Source organism: Zootermopsis nevadensis, unplaced genomic scaffold, assembly GCF_977971745.1.
Source record: "Zootermopsis nevadensis isolate Lab colony 2312 unplaced genomic scaffold, Znev_1.0 Znev_ptg000002l, whole genome shotgun sequence".
In the NCBI taxonomy this organism is placed as follows: Eukaryota; Metazoa; Arthropoda; class Insecta; order Blattodea; family Termopsidae; genus Zootermopsis; species Zootermopsis nevadensis.
In genome coordinates this window covers 21,103,149-21,126,356 of record NW_028259134.1, presented here as the reverse complement: position 1 = coordinate 21,126,356, position 23,208 = coordinate 21,103,149, and the positions used below count along the sequence as shown (strand labels likewise).

The 23,208-nt window shown below is 40.1% G+C and overlaps 1 protein-coding gene across 12 annotated transcripts in view; it reads left to right on the top strand.

The window, feature by feature from the left end:
- The window catches only part of LOC110836543 (uncharacterized), an 81,778-nt gene that overhangs the window by 34,689 nt on the left and 23,881 nt on the right, over positions 1–23,208 (top strand). For 11 of the 12 annotated variants that reach the window (XR_015537130.1, XR_015537132.1, XR_015537127.1 and 8 more), the window contains exons 6-15: positions 4,254–4,430; positions 4,829–5,086; positions 5,197–5,343; positions 6,187–6,240; positions 6,693–6,854; positions 10,543–11,371; positions 11,831–12,123; positions 12,718–12,852; positions 13,853–14,023; positions 14,231–14,403. Coding sequence is in view for 9 of the 12 variants with exons in the window: in XM_087356140.1 (XP_087212266.1) it covers positions 4,254–4,430; positions 4,829–5,086; positions 5,197–5,343; positions 6,187–6,240; positions 6,693–6,854; positions 10,543–11,371; positions 11,831–12,123; positions 12,718–12,852; positions 13,853–14,023; positions 14,231–14,403 (2,399 nt within the window). In the remaining 3 variants the exon portion in view is untranslated. The remainder of the gene's footprint in view (positions 1–4,253; positions 4,431–4,828; positions 5,087–5,196; positions 5,344–6,186; positions 6,241–6,692; positions 6,855–10,542; positions 11,372–11,830; positions 12,124–12,717; positions 12,853–13,852; positions 14,024–14,230; positions 14,404–23,208) is intronic. The other variant, XM_087356162.1, reaches the window with a different exon arrangement.

The window sequence follows — 23,208 nt, the reverse complement described above, 5'->3', positions numbered from 1 at the left end:
AAAATCACGCGATTTCTTCTAATTAACCATACCGGTCGAGCAACCATCAGCGTTAAAACGTTGCGATATACGTATCGCATCTTTCCTCAGTCACTATAGATGAATGCCAAGGCTGACCACTTACTTTTATATCCTTCAAACGTCGTGGTTTTCTTTGTAAAATAGAGGCATTTTTAACCTCAACGCTGGGTTGAGACGAGTTGCTGGCTTCGTGCCTAGGGGCTTTTAGCGGCCCCCCCCCCCCCCCCACAGAAAAGGAACCATGAGGACCAAAGTACCGTTATATATTAAATATTAGTCTTTGAGGAGGGACGCATCGTAGAAGAAGACACGGGGAAGGCAGCTGGGTATGAAATTGTGTATGTGGCGCGTAATGCCCCCTCCTGACTCGGCAGCCAGTGAGGTCAGCGTATTTCGTCACTTCGTACAACACGGAGTTTAGGCATTTCAGATAAACCGTAATCTAATAAAAACAACTGCATAGCAACAGCATGTAGATGCCAGTTCTGACACCGGGCTTTCAACAAAACATCACGAAGCCAAACAAGCAAGAAAATGTTAACTCGGCGAGATATTATCAAACACGTTCGAGTTTGTATACATGGCCACTTCACGCGCAAAATTACGAAAGCGATGGCAACAGTGGATTCTTTCCTATTGTTGTAGCTGATTCAAATCGCCACGGCCGTGTTTAAACTCTTTTATCGGTCGGCGAGCACTTGCAACAGGCCAGTAGTAGCTTTCCGTCTCCCGAAATGTTTTTACCAGTCAGATTACTCAGTTACTTCTTTGCCAAGATCCGCGTTACTAGCCACAAACACGGTTTCTGCGCAGGTGACGTGCGCTGAGGCCTCGCAAACAGGGCGCCATTGTCTGGTGTGTCACGGGTTAGGTCAGAAGGGTGTGTTGTACGGGGTGGGGGGTGGACCTGATTCTGATTTCATTTTTTTCTTTTCTTTTGAGTATATCTGCGCGCGTGTGTTTCTCGGCAAAGGCTGTTGAACCACGAATTATTTATTTCCTGAAAGAACGACTTTTCTTGTAAATACTAATCTAATCTCCCATTCATTTCTCTCCGTTTGCACTGCAATGATCCAACAAGCACCTCTTCCTTCCCCTTCTCCCCCTCCAGTTCTCGGCACCCTCCTGCATTCTGACAACAAACGGTACATTCCAGCCCAGCCAGTCAGACGAACAAGCGTCAGTCAGTGGTCTGTGCTCGCAAGAGGATAACGGAAAAGCCATCCTATAAAGTGGTCTTCGTGATGAGACGTAATTATTACATTTCTTTTACACGTGGTGTGGTTTAGGTCTGTTTGTACCGTGGTGCAGGGTTGTAAACTGTGTCTGAAGTTGGTAATTGTTATTAGAATCTTTATACTGGAGTGTTGAGAACAATGGGTATGTACATTCTACAGAAGAGAGTGGAAGGACGTACCTTCTGGCCCCTGTATCTAACCGCCATCGTTAGGCTAAGCAACAAGTGTACAGTTAGATAACTATGTTTGTTTACCTGTCTGTCGGTTGGGTTACAGCTGGTCAGCGCGTCTCGCTTGTTGGCCTGTTCTATTCGAAACCTGCCTCTGTTTTTCTTTAGTTCATTCGTGACGGTTTTCGATCTGGGTCGAAGTCCGCATAACTCAGTGTAGTAACTAGGCCACTAGCTGGACGACCGAGGTTCGATTCCCGATAGAGTATGACTTTGCTCGTAGCCACAGCGCCTAGACCGGATCAGGGGCCCCACCCAGCCTCTTTTCCTATGGTTACCGGGGTTATTCATCGCGGGTAAAGCTGGCCACTCACCCGTTAACATAGCTCGAAGTTTAACAATACGTGGTGTTTCGTTTAGCACACGGACGGCTTAACATTATTTTTACTTGAAGTACAGCACGACATAAGAAATCTCCGTGGCCATCCGACACGAAGTAAACTCTGCAGCTGATACAGCGTCGGTTGAATGTTGTAACATAATGTGTAATCTCGCACTCTGTTTGGGAGATTCCTGACTCTCTCGGGCTATCGGCCGTATTCGGTATCGAACAAAAGACCAACGTTTCGGAGACTAGCTCTGTCTCCATTATCAGGTGTGATGGAGGCAGCAGGGACCTCTTAAACGTCCGTAAACTTACGACACTGCACGGAGCAACGTTCCAGAAGACAGTCGTGTTTTGCATTAAAAAAATGTACCATTCTATATTGATTCTGCTTGCTAAGTTTGAACCACTAGTTTTATGAAGGTCGTTCAAAAACAATTTTATCACATACCACGTTGATCTGTCACGCTGGAGGATGATAAATTATTTTGTTCTAAATCTATACAAGTGCCAGTGACGTACAGTAGATCTTGTTGAAATCTCCCCGCTTCAAAAGAAAATTCACAAGGTCGCAGACTTTTTTACAGAGCGCGTTAGCCAGATGGGCATATTAATGTTTGGAGGATGTGGTTGGTCGTGCTTTAAAGAGTCCCAATTGACCATTACATTTGTTAGGCTCCCAAATTAAATCGTCCTTCACACTCGCCTTTTTTTTCCCCTCCAGTGAAACCCGTGGGTGTTTCCGCGCAGACGCAACACAGTCGCTACTCTGTTCCTCTTCTGTTAAGGCTGTAACAGGATTCAGAGCCTTTTGTAAGAACTGAAAATTTATTCGTTCAGCCGAATAATTAAATCCTTTTCAGATTACCAGATTCCTGCATGACAGAGGTTCTCATGTTATGGGTTGTAACGCTGAAGATGGAGGTAGTATGTTCCTCCAAAACGTTAGTGTTTACCTAAAGATCCATAGAGCGTTGCGCTTCTGATTCGCGTGGCATGAACAATGCAACGTGTCGTAGTTTTTGCTGAATCGTTTGCTCTGCTTTAATCATTGTCCCCATTCCACCCATAACAAAGCCTGAAACGTCCTCGGCAGTCCGTTCGATCTCTTAAAATACTCTTAGATACGTGCTCCAGCGTGTACTCGAATTAAACAGGCAAGTAGCAATGAGGAGTCGCTGGTTTTTCTACCTCGACATCCATTTGTAGAAACGACATTGAAAAGGCGGCCATGGCAGAGAGCCAACTGACCGCAACGGCAGTTCATTTATTTCTGTTTAGTGTCTTGTCTTCTCGAATGAGGTCTCTGTGGTCTAGTCAAACAGAGCATGAGCGAGAGTTGGCGAATCAGACCGTGCAACTAGATTCATCAGTCTTGTACTACTACATCCTAATTAGTATCGTACACTTCGTAATGTGTGAAATAATAGGTCTGTCAAGGGGAAGGTATACGGATTGAAAGTATTAATTATTTATATGCCGCGTTTTATTAATGGTTGGCGTCTGTACACAACAATTGAACTTAATTTATTTGGGAACACATATCGTTGATACTTCTGCCATGTCCCCGTAGTAAATTGGGAAACGAGAAGGAAAGAAAAGTAAAAGAAAGAGCTGATAATGAACGAACACAGCATGAACAACACAAAGGTGATGAGAGATTGCTGGAAGTCGTAGCCCACAACACGTGCAGAACCACCAATTTATCGTTGAAGTGACAGTTGAATAGAGCTACGTATTATTGTTGACAAAGTCTCCTCAGTTATAAAAGTCAACTTCACCGTTATTTATTTATTACATGCATTTGGTCCATTGTTATTACACTCACTTTAACACGGTTTTTAGCCTTGCTATTGTGAGTTGGGAAAAGACAATATAGACTACTTAAAGAAATTAAATGTTGTGAAAAGTAAGTGGAAGGGAGATGTGTTAAGAGTGAAATAATATAGATTTTCACAACAATCACTATTTTATGAAACTATTGGTTCAACACATGAAGACGAATATTATTTTGAGTGCAGAAATTAATGTTTATTTTCTAGGACGGTTACAAGTTGATGTTGGTACGTAGATTGGGGTCTTTCAAACACTTTTTCATTTTTCTCCCAGCCATGTTTATACGAAATAATTTCTGTTTAGATGTTCTAAACTGTGGAGATAATTAATGTAACTTCCTGCATGGAATTAATAAAGTTGGGTCAAACTGTAGAATAAATTACGACTAACCTAGCTTTTCGTGACATAATTAATTTTTAATAATATTTTCAAGATAGGTTAAATTGGTATACTAAGGGAAGCTATGAAATGGCAAATAATTGATGTATGTGTCAGCTGTGGTCTTATGGGTTTTAGCAGGAGACAATAATTGACCCATTCACTGCCATGAGAACATCACATGTCATGTTGATAAAAGTAATAATATTGTTGATTGTTTTGCAGTGAAGTCGCCAGTTAAGAAATCTTCACTCGGTGAACCACCGAGGGAAGCATTTCCCACAGACTGTGTCACATCCAGCTATGGTGTTGGCCCTACAGACGAAAATGGACGTCCACTGTTTGGCCTGAGTGCACTACGTCGGCGGCAAAGTACCAACAACAACATTCAGATATTACAAGGTAAGCCGTGTACACGTCTTAGCCACAGTTCCGTAAGTTTTATGGGGTTTATAGAAAAATCCATAGGAAAGCACATACTCAGAGTATTATATTTTTTTATATAAACATTTACCTGTGTACATATTGTGACTTTTTGATGAACCGTTCCTTCATCCAGAGATCCATCCTACATATATAATTAATTTATTGTTTTAAATTAATTCTAAATCAAAGTAGACCAGAGGTCGCTCAGCTTAGTCATCACCATGATGATAGAGGCAACAAATACATGTGAAACATCAGTAAACTTCTACTTGAATAAGCAGTGCAACGACCCAGAAGACGGTCATCTTATATTTCCTGCCATTAGAACCTGGACTCTCACTTTTTTTTTTAAAAAAATTTGTTTACAATTTTAGATAGTGTTGACAATACGCCCATAAGCGAACTTGAGCCGGAACATAAGCCTCAGGAAGTAGACAGGAAACGGTCAGAAATTCGTGATTCCAGCGGACGTCCACTCTTTGGAGGCCTTGCAGCACTAAAAGCGACCACCACAAGTTCTAGCAGGAGGAGTAGTGGTCCCCATGAGGCTCCCAGCACCAATGACAGCACGCCTGAGCAACCTGTCTCCTCGCATCTCCGTGAACTTGTCAACAAACACGAACAGAATTCACGTAAGTCGGCGTACTTGTCGACTCCCAGTTGACTTTGATGCGAGAACACTGAGGAAGAGATAAGAATTCTGGACAGTCACGGCCAAATATTGCTCCTTCCTTCTTTACAGGTGGCAATGCGATCTCCCATCCAGTTTCACCTCGCCAGAAACCACGTGCTAAGTTGCGCGACAGTTTCATCCGGCGGTCCCAGGACAACGAGTCCGACGAGCGTTCTTTCCAGGCTGTTATCCAAAAGCACGAAAAGATTGGCCGTGGTGAGAAAATCATTTTCTGTGGTCTCTTATTTGCGTTGTTTCAAAGTGTATCTTGAGAGTATCCTGTGCTGGTGAAGCCATAAGAATTTAAATTGTTTCTCTGAATATGTAACAGTATCAGATAAAACATGATTAGCTGAGGAAATATGATAATAGCAAATCAAGCTGTACTTTAACATAAAAGTTTTTCCATCGTGCACGTTCCTCCAGGATAAAGTCGTGCAGCTGTATCATCATCTACTTCTCCTTCTTCTCCTCCTCCTCCGTCTCCTCATTCTTCTCCTCCTCCTCGTCCTTCTCCTCTTTCTCCTCCTCCTCCTCCTCCTCCTCCTTCTCCTCCTCCTCCTCCTCCTCCTCCGTCTCCTCCGTCTCCTCCTCCTCCTCCTCCTCCTCCTCCTCCTTCTTCTTCTTCTTCTTCTTCTATGGCTCTCCGGTCCGTATTCGGTCCATGGCCTCCTCCATTCGGTCCTCTGTTAGGTCTGTCTGTCCGAGGCTTTGATCGAGGTTTTGAAAGGTCTTCCTTTTTACGGTGCAAGGTTGTTAGCCTTGCGACCAACCCCCAACCTGGAGGACCAGGGTACCCCCAGGGGTACGCGAAGACATCTTAGGGAGTACGTGAAATTTAAAAAAAATATATATTATTTTATGATAAACACTGAATAATCAGTAATGTAATTTATTTAATTTATTTTAGATGTAGATTATATACTATGTGTAACTTGAATTATACACCAACAACTTTTGGGGAGTACAAAGTTGAAGAGAAATTATATCTGGGGGTACGCGAACAAAAAAGGTTGAATACCACTGGTTTAATGAATGCAATTATTGGTCCTTTTGCAGATGACATCGGAAGTGACGTAGTACCTCGTTCGGACGAAGCTGTTCCTGACACAGGTAAATTCACGAGCAAGCTCGTCTTTTTCGATTTCAAAATTAGTCAGGGTTAAGAGGGCTTAAAAGATCGATTTCTTGCTTATTAATGACTTTGCATCAGTTGCAGAGAGAGTTTTGACAGAGTTGTTGAGGATGATTCTTTGTGGACGAATAAAAATAAATTTTACTGTCACGTTCTGAGGTCCACAGACGGTGTTGTTACCATTTCGGCATCCGCGGAGAGATCAGGAAGTATTGAATGTAAAGATTTCCAGAATTTTCTTCATTGAACGTTCTCACTTGTGATTAGTCGTCTGTGATTCTCTCTGCCTTAACGTTATCAGGGTTAACATTACGTTAACTGGCAAGGTGGCTCAACTTGAGCTTGAAAAGTGATCAATCTTATTTATTGTAAATTGGATTGGAATAAACAGCAACAGCAACTCATATTTGCGTACGTTTCAACTGAACAGGAGATAACGAGATGACTCGCTGGCCCGGAATACTGAAGACGCAACATGGACGTGACCAGGTGGTGACAGAAAGTACCAGTACCAGTAGTGCCACTGTGATCAGCTCTAGGGGGACCCTGAAAGCTGATGGTACAGTCTCACTCAAGAGGGATGTCATCCAAGGTCAGTTTCATGCAAGTCTATCTTTCGTTAATAAAAAAAAAAAATATCCTGTCAAAAAAAAAAAATTATTGCTGTTTATATAATCTTGTGAATTTATTTAAAAGAATTTTGGCTTTGCCGATAATTTGGAATTCTTATTTCTCGTCGGTTTTTTTCCCCTCGTGAAAATAAAATTACAACACGTATTCGAACTTCAAAATATTAAAAAAAAAAAATTATTGCTGTTTATATAATCTTGTGAATTTATTTAAAAGAATTTTGGCTTTGCCGATAATTTGGAATTCTTATTTCTCGTCGTTTTTTTTCCCCCTCGTGAAAATAAAATTACACGTATTCAAACTTCAAAATATTAAAAAAAAAAATTATTGCTGTTTATATAATCTTGTGAATTTATTTAAAAGAATTTTGGCTTTGCCGATAATTTGGAATTCTTATTTCTCGTCGTTTTTTTCCCCTCGTGAAAATAAAATTACAACACGTATTCAAACTTCAAAATATTAAAAAAAAAAAATTATTGCTGTTTATATAATCTTGTGAATTTATTTAAAAGAATTTTGGCTTTGCCGATAATTTGGAATTCTTATTTCTCGTCGTTTTTTTCCCCTCGTGAAAATAAAATTACAACACGTATTCAAACTTCAAAATATTAAAAAAAAAAAAATTATTGCTGTTTATATAATCTTGTGAATTTATTTAAAAGAATTTTGGCTTTGCCGATAATTTGGAATTCTTATTTCTCGTCGTTTTTTCCCCCTCGTCAAAATAAAATTACAACACGTATTCAAACTTCAAAATATTAAAAAAAAAAATTATTGCTGTTTATATAATCTTGTGAATTTATTTAAAAGAATTTTGGCTTTGCCGATAATTTGGAATTCTTATTTCTCGTCGTTTTTTTCCCCTCGTGAAAATAAAATTACAACACGTATTCAAACTTCAAAATATTAAAATATTTATTTAATCGCGTCTTAAAAATATTATATTGCGTTGGGTATATTAATGAATTGCCATTATAACAGTTCTATTTTATAAGTACGTCATTATGAATTTTAGATGAGGGACGAGTGAGATGAAATGCGTGCGATTCTAGTTTTAAGAATAATAAACCTTCCTGGATTTCCCATGGTATTTGGCAGGAGGTCTGGTCCGTACGGTATTGAAGGTTGAGTTATGCCATTCTTGCTGTACATCAAATATACGATGGTCGTGTTACGGCACTTACGTCTTCTTGAACTCTATAATTTTATTAAGTTTTGCCATTTATTTTATTGGACCTTGAGAACAGTTATTTTTTGTGTATTTGTGTGCTTTTAATGAATTAAAAAAAGATCTGGGTGGAACGGCAGTTCCGCTTGCAGTAAAAGACACATGTGTTCAGACTATGTAAACATTATTTTTCTTCAAGTGCTGCGTCTTATTGGTCAGGCCCATTGCCAAGGACCGACTCTGGAAATAACTGAGCAGACTACGGCCACTGCTGGCCAGCTAGTGGGGAGTCCTATTGAATCAAGAGTGGTACATATATTTGTAACGCAGCATCTTCCTTATCTAGTTTAATTTCATTACTTACTCGTTTTATAAACACGGAAAGAGTGGCTAGTGTATTCTGCAACTCCTGGACTCATTTTGAAATTTAGAACTCGTCCGTTATGTTAGAACATCAGTAATACGCTGCCACTAGACTTGGGAATGAGACCTCGCAGGCATGCATATCATTTTCTCGGAATGCTACAGTAATGTTGACTGTGTGAGCCTATTTCATACTGAATTATTTATCTGTGCGTTCTTACTGTCGACTGAAATGTCAGTTTCGTTTAATTTAAAAAAAAAAATACACTGCACTGATGTTTGGATTTTAAGCTTTTTTTTTATCTGGTGAAGTAAGGGTTAAAATATCATATTATTAGTTAAATATGTCAGAATCAGCGAATATATTAAAATAAATTCTGAGCTCAGATTATTTATTCCGAGTGGTGAATTGAATATTCTTTAGAATGGATTTGTGTCACTCCTATATCAAGAGCTACTTGGAGTTTTAAAATAGCCACGCCGCTGTCTGGCGTCAGAAGAAAGGGCCGTGGCATGGGGCATTGGTCTTCTGAAGTGTCCTACACTGCACATTTTAAAATGTTTGTAGCGTGGCTTTATGGAGCTTCCACGTTGTCGTGCGCTTAGAACTCGCAGATAGAGATTTGGCAACTTGCCTCATTTAAAAAAAAAAAAAACCACATTTTTGGCTAGCTCCACTGTAAACCCGCCGTCAGAATGTTCAACTCAGTCGGTTGGTGGCCCCAGTGGAAAGAGTTTGTCTCTAACATCTTGTAGTAGTCACATGGGAAACTGGAGGAACGGCAGAGACCAGCATAAAATTAGAAAAAAATATAGACTTTTGTGGATGTCTATAAAATTTATTTGAGATTTGCAAAAGGAAATGGAAGAAAATATTTTAATAACAAAGAAATGTGGTGAAAGAATTTAAAAGTAAAAACATAATTCAGACATATATATATATATATATATATATATATATATATATATATATATATAATGGCTTTGTCATGCGACAATTTGGAGAAGGTGGACGACGGGGAAGACGGCACAACGTCTGACAAAAGTGGCTCCCCTGTGGCATTCTTGTTGTTTGCGATCGTGGTGACGATTATACTGCTGTGGATATTCTTCCCCACTCTGTTCGTAATGGTTATGGTTTTCCTCGTTTCACTTGTTGTCATCTCCAATAACCAGGCGGTACAAGATGTCGGTAAGGAAGTGTGTTCAATATAAGTCTTGATATTTGATTGTATGGCAAAACAGTATCTACAGTTTTTAATTTTCTTTTAATTAGCTAGAATAAATTGCTAGTCTTAATTTGCCTATTAATCCTCATTACCAGCAAGTACACAGATAGTTGTCTTCTGGGTTGTAGTGCTATGTGATTTTGCTGCCTCCATTAACAGGCTGATGATGGAGGCAGCAGGTACTTCTGAAACAATGAAAAACTTCTACTAGACTGCACAGTGCTACAACCCAGAAGATAGCCGTCTTTATTACCGGTGTTTGTTTACCTGTTAGGTAGTATAATATATGTATAATTACATCTGGTAAATAATTTAGATTATTATTCTGTCAATTCATAAATGTTACTGCCAAAATAACAAATTCAGAATTTTATTAAAAGGTAAATACACATTTGTGCTAACCAAAAGTAAAGTAAAGTTTGTCCCGCTACGTGCCATATAGGCACTTGGGGTGAGTGGAGGTATAGCTCCTCTCTTCCTTGACCTCGGCACTAGATGGGGGTGAGTGGTCAGCATCACGCCCCGGCCGGCTTTACCCCCGGGAAAGGGCCCCGGTACACATTGTAGAGGAGGCTGGGTGGGCCCCAGAGCCGGTCTGGACGCAGAGGCTAGAGGAAAAATCCTCTGCCCCCAGTCGGGGATCGAACCCCGGTCGTCCAGCCCGTAGCTAGTCACTATACTGACTAGAGTTCCATTATATTTGCAGGTGTCATTTGGCTGTGCTTCACTTGCCTTGTCTCGTAAAAATGTTAATAATTAACATAAAAAATACGCAGAGCAGAAGAAGTTCTTTATATGGGTTAATGATATTGGGATTTCGGTTTCCTGCAAATAAATCATTTTTTAAACACATTATATGAACTGATGACATGTTTTTTATTTATCAACAGGCGAAACTGTAGCCAAATTAGGTGAGGAACCTGTTACAAGGATAACAAGGACACAATTCAGCTACAAGACTCCGGAAGATAAAACTACTTCTGCACCATTGTATTACGATCGATATGATTATGATGACCAGAGCAATATTACAAGAAAATCCACCACATCCAATAGAAGATCATCGACTGGAAATACGCCGTCGTCGGAACGAGGATATCCGGATGAGAACGTGAAATTATCCAGTATCACGACCTCTTCTGTTACAAGTAGTAACAGTTCTAGAAGGTCAAAGATATCTGAAGATGACAGAAGTAGATGTGACAAAATCAGGAGCACCACTACGCAGGATACGATCAGAAAGTCCAAGGTTACAGCAGATGCGACAACTGAAGATGATGAGAAATTTGTGAGCTCGGCAACAGCATTTCTGTCAGGTCAACAGAAAGTCACAGATGAAAATGGGATACCATCACGTTCCTCTCCAGAGAGGGGAAACATTGTCGATACCGACACTGAAGTAGAACCTGCCACTTTAAGGGATGGGAAATATGCAAGTTCTGCCGTAACGCAGTCCGGAAGGACACCGGCGTCCGTGTACGATGATTTTGAAGGTACCAGGAAGACATCAGCATCTGGTTATGAAAAATATTCCAGCACTTCATTCAATAGATCTGAAACAGAGAGACAGGTCACAAATTACTTTGTGGATTCAGAGAGGAGGAGAAGCAGAGGCGACAGCAGGAGCTCCGTGCAGAGCAACAACGACGATGAGAATGACGGGTATCGATATGTGTCGAGATCTACGACTGAATCAGATAAACAAAGATCATCAAGAAGGTATGTTGCTTGTTGGAATAGTTCATGTTGAGAAAATGAATGGCATATAAAATAAGTAAACAAACAAACAAACTATTAACACTATAAAAAAGACGCTATTGCCATACGCGTTTCAACCTCAAGAGGTCATCATCAGTGGCATCAAGGAAATTAATTAATTTAATCAAATGGTTTAAACTGGATTTAGAAAATAAATAATGAATAGGGGATGCTTTAGTATTCACTGTTCATTCTCGGCGTGCTTCACAGTAGTTTGCCATTTTGACTCTGAAAGTTATTAGGGATGTGTCTTCCAGTAGAGTACACAGTAAACAGGATGTGGATATTTCATAAATACAATCTAGGAATTTTGAGCTGAATGAATGTATTAGTCAAGAATAGACTCACTTATTATTCTTGGTTACGATGGATTGGTAAGTAACGCAGATTGTCTTCGTGCCTTGTGTCATGTTGTGACAGGTATTCCAGTGAAACAGAGACTGAAGTGCAGAGGTCAGAAATTTGCTACAATAGCAGCAGCAGCAGCTCAGCGACGCAGAATCGCAGTGGGGCCGTGACGACAGTCGAGACAACCGCTCGTTCGCGATCTTCAACCCCTCAGATGAGTGGGCCGGGCCGAAGGAGATCGTCAGCTGCGCTAGATGGCGATAGAGAGGCATCGCCTCTACCTGGTACCAGCAGCTCGGGATTCTCTAGGGTTGCCCGTGCGGGCTCCGTTCGAGCTCTGTCACAGAAGTTCCAACAGGCTGCAGGTGAGGAAGCAGGAACGTACATTTTGTAACATTAACACCACTCACATTAATAGCAATTTTAATCGTCCCATGTAAAGTGATTTAAAATTTTAATTTTACACGATGTTTATGCGCCAAAGCAGTCTTTGGACTCGTCTGCCCATACACAACAAGTTAATTAATATTTAAAGAAATAAAATTGTTTCTCTTAAATGGTCATATCACCAACAGGTGTGGACGGACTATTTTTATGTTATCGAAGTAGCAGCGTTCCATTAAGATAGTTTACACATGAATGTCTTATGATGTACAAAACTATTTTAACGACTTATTTAATTGATGTTTTAAATCATAAATTTGTGAAAGTAAGAAGCACGATTGAAAGTCTCTTCCAGTGAATGGTGACTGGTGCAAACTTATTTATTGACTTATACTGCGTTCTAACTGTTAGAACAAACACTGATTTTGTTATGACGACGTCGTCACTTCTGCAGCGTGTAATGAAGCTAATTCCCCTCTTCAAATCTGTGTGCAATATAACAGCTGCCAATAACAATGACCCTGACCTTGCTTCCCCTACTACCACTCTTAACATTTGACACCATGACCTAGCAGCCGAGGCGAATAGCAGTGACAACTCTCGCTCGCAGCGTTCTTACCCCAAGGCTGGGCTCATCTTCCGCTCGTCAAGTTTTCAACTTAGCAACGGAACCAGTCCTGCCACGACTCCCATGGGGGAGGAGGCATCAGGTAATTACCGAATCTTAAGATGAGGATTGGTCGTGTCTGCGTTGTTGTATGAAGTCCTACTGAAATTCTCCATATGAATGAGATAGAAGGAAAGAACGGCAGGGCACCTACAGATGCAGAAACTGAGTGGGAGAGTACATTTAGCAGTTTTAGTGCGTTGGCCTTGCACGGGAGGCGTTCAGTTCATACCCAAGTCATAAACTGTCCCGTCATGGTTTTCCTCAGTTTGCCCATACATGATGAGATTGACAATTATTCTACCATTCTGGCTTAATGCCAGATGACTTGAACTGTCAATATAGTGTTATAAAGTAACAAAATAACCAACCAAATTTAGGTGTCCTACGTGCATTGACATTATTTATGCATTATTTCATGGTGGACTTCTTGGAAATTGAATAAAAGTAACATCTCTTTATATGTGGTGATGAATATATTATCATTGCATGAATATTTGCTGATTTTAATATTTAAACTATAATAAGATATTATTTTTAAAATAAACGCGATGATTTGTTGTTTAGCGTATGCCACAGCAGTAGTCTGTTGACACGTAGTTCACCGTATGAAATCTGGTACTTGCTAGTATCAGTATCAGTGACAACGTAGTAATGAACCATCAATTTCCTTAAATGGCAGAAAATTTATCGACTGTCTGGCTAGTAGCTTCTCAAGAAGGACTTGTCATCATGTATTTACACAGGTTTTGAGGTTATCACGGCGGTGAGTCTGAAGACGGCTGTCTTCTGGGTGGTTGAGCCGTGTAGTCTGGTAGAAGTTTACCTACGTTTCATACGTCCTTGCTGCCTCAATCATCAGGATAATAATAGATGCAGCAAGGACCTCTGAAATGTCGGTAAACTTCTACCAGACTACACAGCGCAACAAAATACGACTTTAACATTATTCACCATATTGACAGGTGTGTTGACCGTCTCCTTGAAAATTACACTTATTTTGTGTTAATAAAATTATTGTTTTACCCTCGTTGTTTATTTAGGCACAGCAAATCTGAAGCAGTCTGTGCCAGCGGATGTGCATGTGGGGTCAACTACAAATAATGCATATGGCACATCCCTTACTGAGACTGAAGGCAAATCATTCCTCACCAACCAGACACGTGTAACTGGCGTTCAAGATGTGCTCACTCGCATGAAGAATGCTGATCAAGGTGAGAATTAAATGGCTTTGTTACCCGACAGACAACCACTGATGCGACATTGAACGATAGAATTATGGAAGACAAATGAAATCTTATTAAAATTTAATTTTTCTGATTGACTTGTATTTAGTGCGTGTTGGTTTTACAATTTTTTTTTTTGTCTATATTATAAAGTATTTTGTAAAATAATATTAATGAAAGTGCCATATATTTCAGATGTCGCAGCTAGTGACTCGAAAGAGGATGCAGAGGCTCGTTCTCTGCTGAACAAGTTCCTCGGGGCGCAAGTGATTCTGCAAGGAATGGAGCCGCTGGTGAAGGCTTCGCAGTCCCAGAGCGCTGCACTTGTCAGTCAGGTGGAAAGGCAGCGGGTGCTCTCTTCACAGAAGGTAGGTCTCAAAACTTTTTCATCCGTAAAATCCAGCTGGCCATACATTTACCATTGACCCTGTCGTTAAAGTTTGGCTGGCAGCCTCGTACTTTGTGCCCAGTCATTTAATTGCTATCTCTGTCATAATTTAAATTTTACATCTGGACATCAGCGTGAATTTTGATGTAATAAATAAATTACCATGGGAGGTAGTACGTCAGATATTTAAAAGAATCTATGACTCATGTAATTTAAAAGTATTTTGCTACACTTTAATTGAATCTTGTATTCACAGAGAACACGTTAGATAAAACGCATTAGAATGTGTCCTGCGGTACGCTTGTCTGATACGTTCCTATTCAGAATTGTTTTGTAATAATGTTGCTTTTTGCCTTGATAACTGGGACGAACTCAACCACGGGTTGAGATTACAGCGTAAATAATCCTTTTAACTACGCGATCATGCAGTCACTACCGCGAAAGCCAAGATGTTTATGTCTTATGTTTTTTGTGTCTTATTGTTTTGTTCTGTCTCATTGTTTTGTTGTGTCTCATTGTTTTGTTGTGCCTCAGTTTTGTTGCGTCTTATTGTTGTGTCTCATTGTTTTGTTGTGTCTTATGTTTTGTTGTCTCTTATGTTTTTGTGTCTCATTGTTTTGTTATGTCTTATTGTAGTACCACTGCCACTGGGTAAAAACCCATTTGCAGTTAATAATAATAATAAAATATGTGCAGTCTGTTCTGAAGGGAAAAAAATGGAAATATTGAAATGGTTAAAGTAAGTTGTTAAATTATGAAAATTTGTCTGTTTAACAAGGCTGCGGCACTCTGCATTTGATTGTTTTTGGACATTATATGTGAGTGGGGGGGGGGGGGGGGGCTTTTATTGAAATTTTATCAGGCTGTTTTGAACACGTCAATAAACCTTCAGGTTCCGTAAAAGATGGGCAAGCTCTTGACGAGCTGAGTAACTGCCAGCTTCTCATGATGAACTCTTCTCTTATAATTTTCATATTGAAATAACATAAAATCCAACTTAAATTAGGGCCCCACCCTGTCTGATAAATAAGCTATGTGTTGTCCAATGATGACTACCGCAAGCTGTCCACTCAGCTCATGACACGCAGTCGCTGTGATCACGTATTCATCGCCGTGCTTGTAGCGTCGTAGCCTCAACGCAGGAGGCAGCTCAGTTCCTGAGACTCAAATGACAGCCGGTGATGCACAATCACGGCTTTGAAGATGATAATTGCATTCTCAGGTCCGCTGCTCACTCCGCGATGCCAGGAGAGTGATGTGTTGTGTGCGGAGTTTAATTTATTCTGTTTTCGCTCATCCGTATTTGCTTCCTTCAACACCAGACCTAGGTTCATTGCACATGTGTCCAATTTAAATACTTAACACAACAGCAGTTTTGGCTGTCGTCCAAGGTTTGTGGCCATGGTTCCATGATATACCACAGTTGAATTCTAAAAGGACCTAAGAACTCCCTGTTCTCAAATTTACTGCTTTTAATTTTTCATACATTGGAATTTTTCATTTACATGCAAATGTATTGTTGGGAAACCAACGCACTGTGGATATTATGCTGTGTAGAGTCAGAAATTATTTTTCCTTGTACCCTGGGGGGAAAAGTATCCAGAACATGAGTTCGATCGCTCGTCCCCATCTACTTCTGACGTTAAGAATCCGTGGATGTCTGCCTACGGTATCCATGCGTGATTTAATGGTGTAGTTCTTGGGCTCAGGAATGAATTTAACTTTATTCGTCATTAAATATTCCAACTGCATTGTGTATTTTTCCTTGAAATGTTTCTAGTTGTTCAGCTTTTCAAGAAATTGGCCCGCATTTCATGGACTCGAAAGATTTCATTGCTGTGTCCACTAGAGTCAGCCACTTGTTTTCTGAATGAGACGTGTCCACCCCCACACCCTCACAACCCTACTTTTTAAACATCGATCTTATTATTAATCTTTGATCTACAGTGAGATCTACCAAATCTCCTGTTGATATATTCTGTCTAAAAGTTACACGATATCAAAACACATTTCAAATATGTTTTTAAAATAGAGAGTATAGAACAAATTTAATTTTTATTTATTTTTATTTTATTTGACAGTGCTTCCAGTAATTTTATATTGTTTAATGGTAGGATGATATATGCACCATGAATTGGAAAGGAAGTGGCCTGATGTATTGTAGGTTGCTATACTGACTTTGATTTGGAGTCTCTGAGGAAAACCATGGAAACCTTTGAGGCTAGCCACTCTGGCTTTCATGTCTACTCACTTTTGGATTCACCGTATACTTTGGAAGATTTTCTCTTCCCGCAACGTTCGTACGTCAACAATGAAACTAAATCAGCGATGGAATGGAGCTCGGTCTCGCGATAGTCCTGTTACTGTGCAAAGCATGGCAGATGTCTTGATTAATTTGTTGAAAGGGCTGACTTCATTTGACCTTTTTCTGCCTTCTATACTAAATTTGTCAGTGGGTTCCTGCCTCTTTGCCAACTTTGATGGCTCACAGTTGCCACTTCACCCATACTTTGAATCATTTAACTGGCTGTGTTAATTGTTTCACAATAATACAAATACAAATTCACGTTCCAGCAGCTTGTCTGAAGATACAAATTTGGTGTAATTACTTACAAAAGAACTTGAGACGCTTAATTTTTTTTTATTTTTTATAGCGCAGTGCTACAACGCCAGGTTTTGGCACGTAAGTTAAGATCGTATCTCCGATTCAGCTTGTCGATTGTGTCATGTTTGAAAAACTTTCCCATTTTATGGAATTGCTTGTATGTCAAATTGTTTCTTTTTCCTCTAATTTAAATTATAGAGGAAGAAAGGAAAAGAGGAAGAAAATGCCATTGGTGCCTTTGCAACAATAACCAGTCCAATTACATTGTTTCGCCACTAGACATAAAGTCATTAACCTTACTATTGAAGGAACTGATTCTCAGGCAGTTTATTTATTAATTTATTATATTAACTCTATCCATCGTATGAGGTTATTTGATACATGGTACAAAGAAAAACAATGGCCTAAAGACGGGAATAGAGCTAACTCCCGAAACGTCGTATCAGATATACTTTAGGTAATGGACGAGGTCCAACATAGAATTGGAGGAACTGCAAGGAATAGGCACCATATGGATGTTCTTGAAGCACAGAACTCCCAGGGTTTGGTCTACACTTCGTACATTCTTCGTAACGCAATTCTTAAGATACGCTTTCACGAGAATACACTACGGCAGTACAGATTCTGCGACTCTTAGTAAAATACATTGGTTGGCTGTTCGCCAGTGACATTAGGATGTTCTGATGTACTTTTTTAAACTTTTAATGACTAACCGAAAGACAAAGGAAACGAGGCAAGGACGTGTGGAAGTTCGTCACAATTCTTTACGAAATTAATCTTTACACATCTCTCGGCAGGAGAGGCGCAAAATATAAAGCAAGAGATTCGTCTTTATTAGCAGCGTCTTTCGATAATGCGATGTAGTTATTACGAAATAAAACTGAAAGCAATTGCAGCGCCGTGCTACGGTTGATTTCCCAACAATAGATTTTGTGTCTTGAACATGTGAACATCAGAATCGCGAAAGATCGTGCCTACCCGTTGTCAGTTTACATGCTGACGGTCTCGGTGTGCGCTAAGACGTGTTGCCAAGAATCTGTAGGAGTGGGCAGAAACAGGATGCTCTCTCAGGGGCGCATTTAGGGCGTCTTCGTAGCTGGAGATGATGCTAGAGTAAGGCGCGTTCATAGCACCTGCACCTCGTATTCCTGAGAATGCTGGTTCGAGTCTCAGCCCGGAGAGGTTTTTTGGTTATAATTCCTCAAAACTAGGCCACTACTGCTTCCTTCCAGATCCTTTCGTAATAGTTATTCATTAATCATCCTGTTATTGACACTATAACCTGGGGTGCGTTTTGATTTTGTGGTTTCCTCAAACGTTATCAACCAATTCATCTTTTTTAATGGTGAGGTCTGGTGTTTTCTTTGAGGTACGGACTGAATTATTAAATATTATTTAGATTCAAAGGGTTAAATAAACAGCGAATAAATAAATATGTTAGCGACAATCTAACAAAGGCGGTTTAATCCACTCGGAATGGGAACAGGTTACTCAAGTAGCGGTTCTTAACCGGTGGGCTGTGAGAATGTAGTTCCTGAATGTATTTCTTATTGTATTAAGAGCTGTCATTAGGGACTTTTGCCTTCAAACTACGCAAGACGGCCTTGAGTGAACCTATTTTATTTTCGTATAATTCTGTAACATGTTTTTTCCGTACTTATATTTATTTGTGTACTCCATATTAACATTGATGGAGTATGAGCTCAAAGAAAGGAAAAGTTTGCTCAAAATGGATTCCCGTGATAAAAATTGGACTCAAACTGACGACTTCGGTGAACCTAGGGGTTTCTTCACGGCGTGCTGCTTATGAAATAAAACATGGGCACCCATGTGCGGAAATAAATGCCTATACAAAAGTCGTGCGTCTTATTAATACATTCCTCGGTACGTCCTTTAAATTTATACCAAAAATAAGTGTCACGTGACGACGAAGCGGATTGTGCGGTGCTAATTTTGGCTCAGGAGTTGCGCGCGCGGTGTTTTGTGGGGCAGTGTTAGTTGCAAAGCCGCGGCGGTAGGACAGGACGGTGCATCTGAGGGCTTCCGGAACGCTACAGGTGAGAGAGGAAATCCGTTGATGGTCCCAGCGCAGCGTAATTAGGCTTAATGCTTTAGTGTTACCGCCTGGGTTCGATCAGGTGACTTCAGAATGTGCGAAGCAGTAAAAATCATTTTACGGATTGCTTTTACCACGTGGTTAGGTTAGGTTTTTTTTCCGTGCACTCTTAAAAACGTGCGTTTCAATTCAGGTTTCCTAGCGATGAAAATTTGGATTGTATTCTTCTGGGTTACGACGTCGTGCAGTCTTGGAGGAACTTATCGCCTCTGTCTTCATGGTAGAAGACTGCACCTTAATTTTAAAATGTTAGAGTGTGGACTTGATTCAGCTTTCTCAGGGTAGAGATCGGGGAGTGGGGGTCCCGTGAACCTGGTAATGAACATTCTAATACCATAAAAGGCGATATATATCATGACGAGATAAGCTACTGTCAGTTTCTAAAGACGGACAGCGTCGTGTAGTTTAAAGTAATACTGTTGACTGCAATGACAGAAACAAAGAACCTTAATTACTTTGAGTTGTTTGTGTTTTTGATAGGCGCAGTAGATGGCGTGCCCTTTAATTATCAAGCCACGTATTAACCATTGAATAGTCACTCTGCCTTGGTAACAGGATTTCCTCTTACATGGTTTCAAGTGATTTGCGTGAAGTTCCTAGAAGTAGTCCGCAGGATTTAGAACAGTGAAATTCATTCACGTAGCTGCTAAACACAATTTTTTAAATCTGTTGTTCATTTATGCTGGGAAAAGAAATCCTGCAGATACGTTCTTAAGTTCTTCGAGGAAACCAGGGCATTTATTGTTTGCTGCTGTGATTAATATTATTAACATTAACAGTACAGATTACCCAGCAAGTTAGTTCAGCGACAGTGTGTGCTTGAGAAGTCTCTGGGTCACCTTATATGCGTGATTTTTCTTAGTCCCTCCACACTAAAGATGATATAGACAGGGGGTCGCGGCCCTTCCACCCCATTTAGGGAGATTATGGGGATGTGCCCTCAGAATTATTCGTACCTTAGTCAGAATTCGAACCCACGTGCTGTCCGCCTTGAGATCTTCGCAGTCTTGAGTTGGGTAGTCGACATAAACTACTTTGGCTAGCCTTCTTTTGTTTAGCTTTTGCATTGTGTCTCAGGCAGGTAATGGAATCCTTATTATGCCAGTGGTATTCAAACTTTTTTTGTTCGCGTACCCCCAGATATAATTTCTCTTCAACTTTGTACCCCCAAAGTTGTTGGTGTATAATTCAAGTTATACATAGTATATAATCTACATCTAAAATAAATTAAATAAATTATATTACTGATTATTCAGTGTTTATCATAAAATAATATATCAAATCTAAAACTTCTTGACGATGGTGAAGAGTCAATTGAATAAACATTTTCTTGGATATTATCCATCGTCTAGTAAATATAAAACGTAAAACGACGTCTCGGAGATGGGACTCTATCTCCGTCTTCAGGTTCCTACACAGTTGGGCCACTAGATAGAGCTAATCCCTATCTCCGGACCAAAGGAGATAGGGATTAGCTCTATCTAGTGGGCCCAACTGTGTAGGAACCTGAAGACGGAGATAGAGTACCATCTCCGAAACGTCGTTTTACGTTTTATATTTACTAGACGATGGATAATATCCAAGAAAATTTTTATTCAATAAAATAATATTTTTCTTTTTAAATTTCACGTACCCCCTAAGATGTCTTCGCGTACCCCCGGGGGTACGCGTACCCCAGGTTGAATACCACTGTATTATGCCACTCTTGCTTTATTTTTAGAAGTTTAGATTTAGTGGTTGTTTATAGACGTTATAAGCGAATTTCAATGCGTAATCGCGTCACTGCTGACACGTGCGAGAGGCAGTGTTTACATTTCGGAAGTACCTTTATTTGTAAATAATGGCCACATTTGTATAGAATTCCATATTTGTTTTGCTTTATTCGGAATATTAAACGCCACACCAAATGTCCACGGTTAAACTAGGGCTGTTTTCAAAGACGGGCCATTCAAGACTTTCTATTGCAGAACTGTAAATATTAACACTTTTGCCAGCTGTATGCATCTTGCATGTCTCCACTGCGGCTGTACGTAACAGTTGAACGCAGTAGGACACGAAAAATATGCCGAAATATTAGTAATGTCGCCTCTGGTACACACGATCATTAGCCCTTTGGAGCCGAAGCTCGCCTAAATAGTATTTAAGAATTCAGTCCGTACCGCGAAGAAAACACTACACTTCACCATTGCAAAGATCAACTGGTTAACCTTGTTTAAGGAAATAATACGACTAAAACGCTAATTAACCTTTGGAGCCGAAGCTCTTTCAAATGAAACTTAAGAATTCAGTCCGTACCGCGAAGAAAACACTACACTTCACCATTACAAAGATCAACTGGTTAACCTTGTTTAAGGAAATAATACGACTAAAACGCTAATTAACCTTTGGAGCCGAAGCTCTTTCAAATGAAACTTAAGAATTCAGTCCGTACCGCGAAGAAAACACTACACTTCACCATTGCAAACATCAACTGGTTAACGCTGTTTAAGGAAATGATCGCTGTTTACAGTGAGAATCATACGAAATCTGCGAATACAAAACGCAGTCATTGATTGTTGGCACAGTTCGTAAACTTAAAGTACAAGATAGTTTGTAGTTTTTATAATAAAAGCTGACCCAAAAAAACTGTAAATGTGGGTCTATGTTCGGTATCGAGTATGTTACTTTTATGTAGATCAGAATTTGAATTGAATCGCCTAACGCCCTGGTTGGTCTACGTCTTGAGATAGAAATGTATTTAGAAGGACGTAACATCCGAAAATAGTTTTGTTTGACGACGTCAAAGAAGCCTTTTCGGTTGTGAAATGTTTTTTAAGAAGTACTCAGCACACAGCAGCGCCAAGTCGTTAACAATTGACTGTTCTTGAATGACTGTAACGCCTTCGGTGCAAGGCAGCCTTTAGAAGGAGTTCTGCAGGTATGGACAGAACACGTGTGTGCGAATTGAATTATTGGTGGAGTATACTCGTATTTTGTAAACATGTGCGCAGTCGACCGTAGTTTTTGAATGCAATAAGTGGGGCCTATTTTATCTATTCATTATCTTCGTTTATGTTTTCGCCCATAAATAGCAGTATTAATACGAAGCGATACGAAGGAAAAAAAGGAACAAACTAAAGCCAAAATCTGAGAAAAATGTACTCAAACTTAAGTGAAAATTATTTTAAATTATGCTTAAAGACGATCTTAAGTTGGGTGTGATGACGTAGTCCCTCACCGTTTGTCCCTTGTTTATGAAAGACATGTCCCCATACTTCCAGATAATACTAAACTGAAGGATAATATTAAAATGGATCTTAAATTGTGTGTGAAGATTTGGGCTGAATTCATTTGTCTTAGCGTAGGTTCTCGTGGCTGGCTTTAATATACATTATTCGTATTTGGATTTCGTAGAAACCGGATCATTTTTTGATCAGCTGATCGACCATATTACGTCTTCTTTCACCTTTTTTTGGGACTGGCTCCAATTTCCGTGGGTTTGGAATTGATTCAAATAGGTTCTGACGCACGTACGGTGATCGCCTACAGCACAGCGATATCTTATTTGTGGATGGAATAGTCCAAGCCGAAACACGTCTCAAGATGTCATGTAGTATGGTGAATTTTACCGACGTTTCAGAGGTGCTTGCTGCCTCCATCTTCAGATCTCCTTGGCAGCAAGTACGCGATGTCTTGAGAGTGGTCTGCTCTTCGGCGAACGATGTAGAATTAATTAGTCCTGTTAAATAGATGCCAGGCCTCGTAAGGCAACGGCGTGGACTGAGGAGATCCAGGTTATTCATTTCGAGTGCCACAAAGAGATTTTGTGGCAGTGAGACAGGTGTGTGGATTGTTTTGGCATAATAACGACGCCGTTCGCCGGAAATACCCGCGTAACGAGAGAGACGCTGCAGGTCTTCATAGTAGGTGAGTGCGGCCAGGAATAGCTCGGACAAAAAGAGACCTGCCGCGTCTTAAATATGGAGCCAAGTGAAGACACAAAGACCGCCGACCGAACGAGTCCCGTCGTGCGGTCCCACCGGGATTTTTAACCTCTCTTGACCTGTAGTTCAGTTTCCTTAACC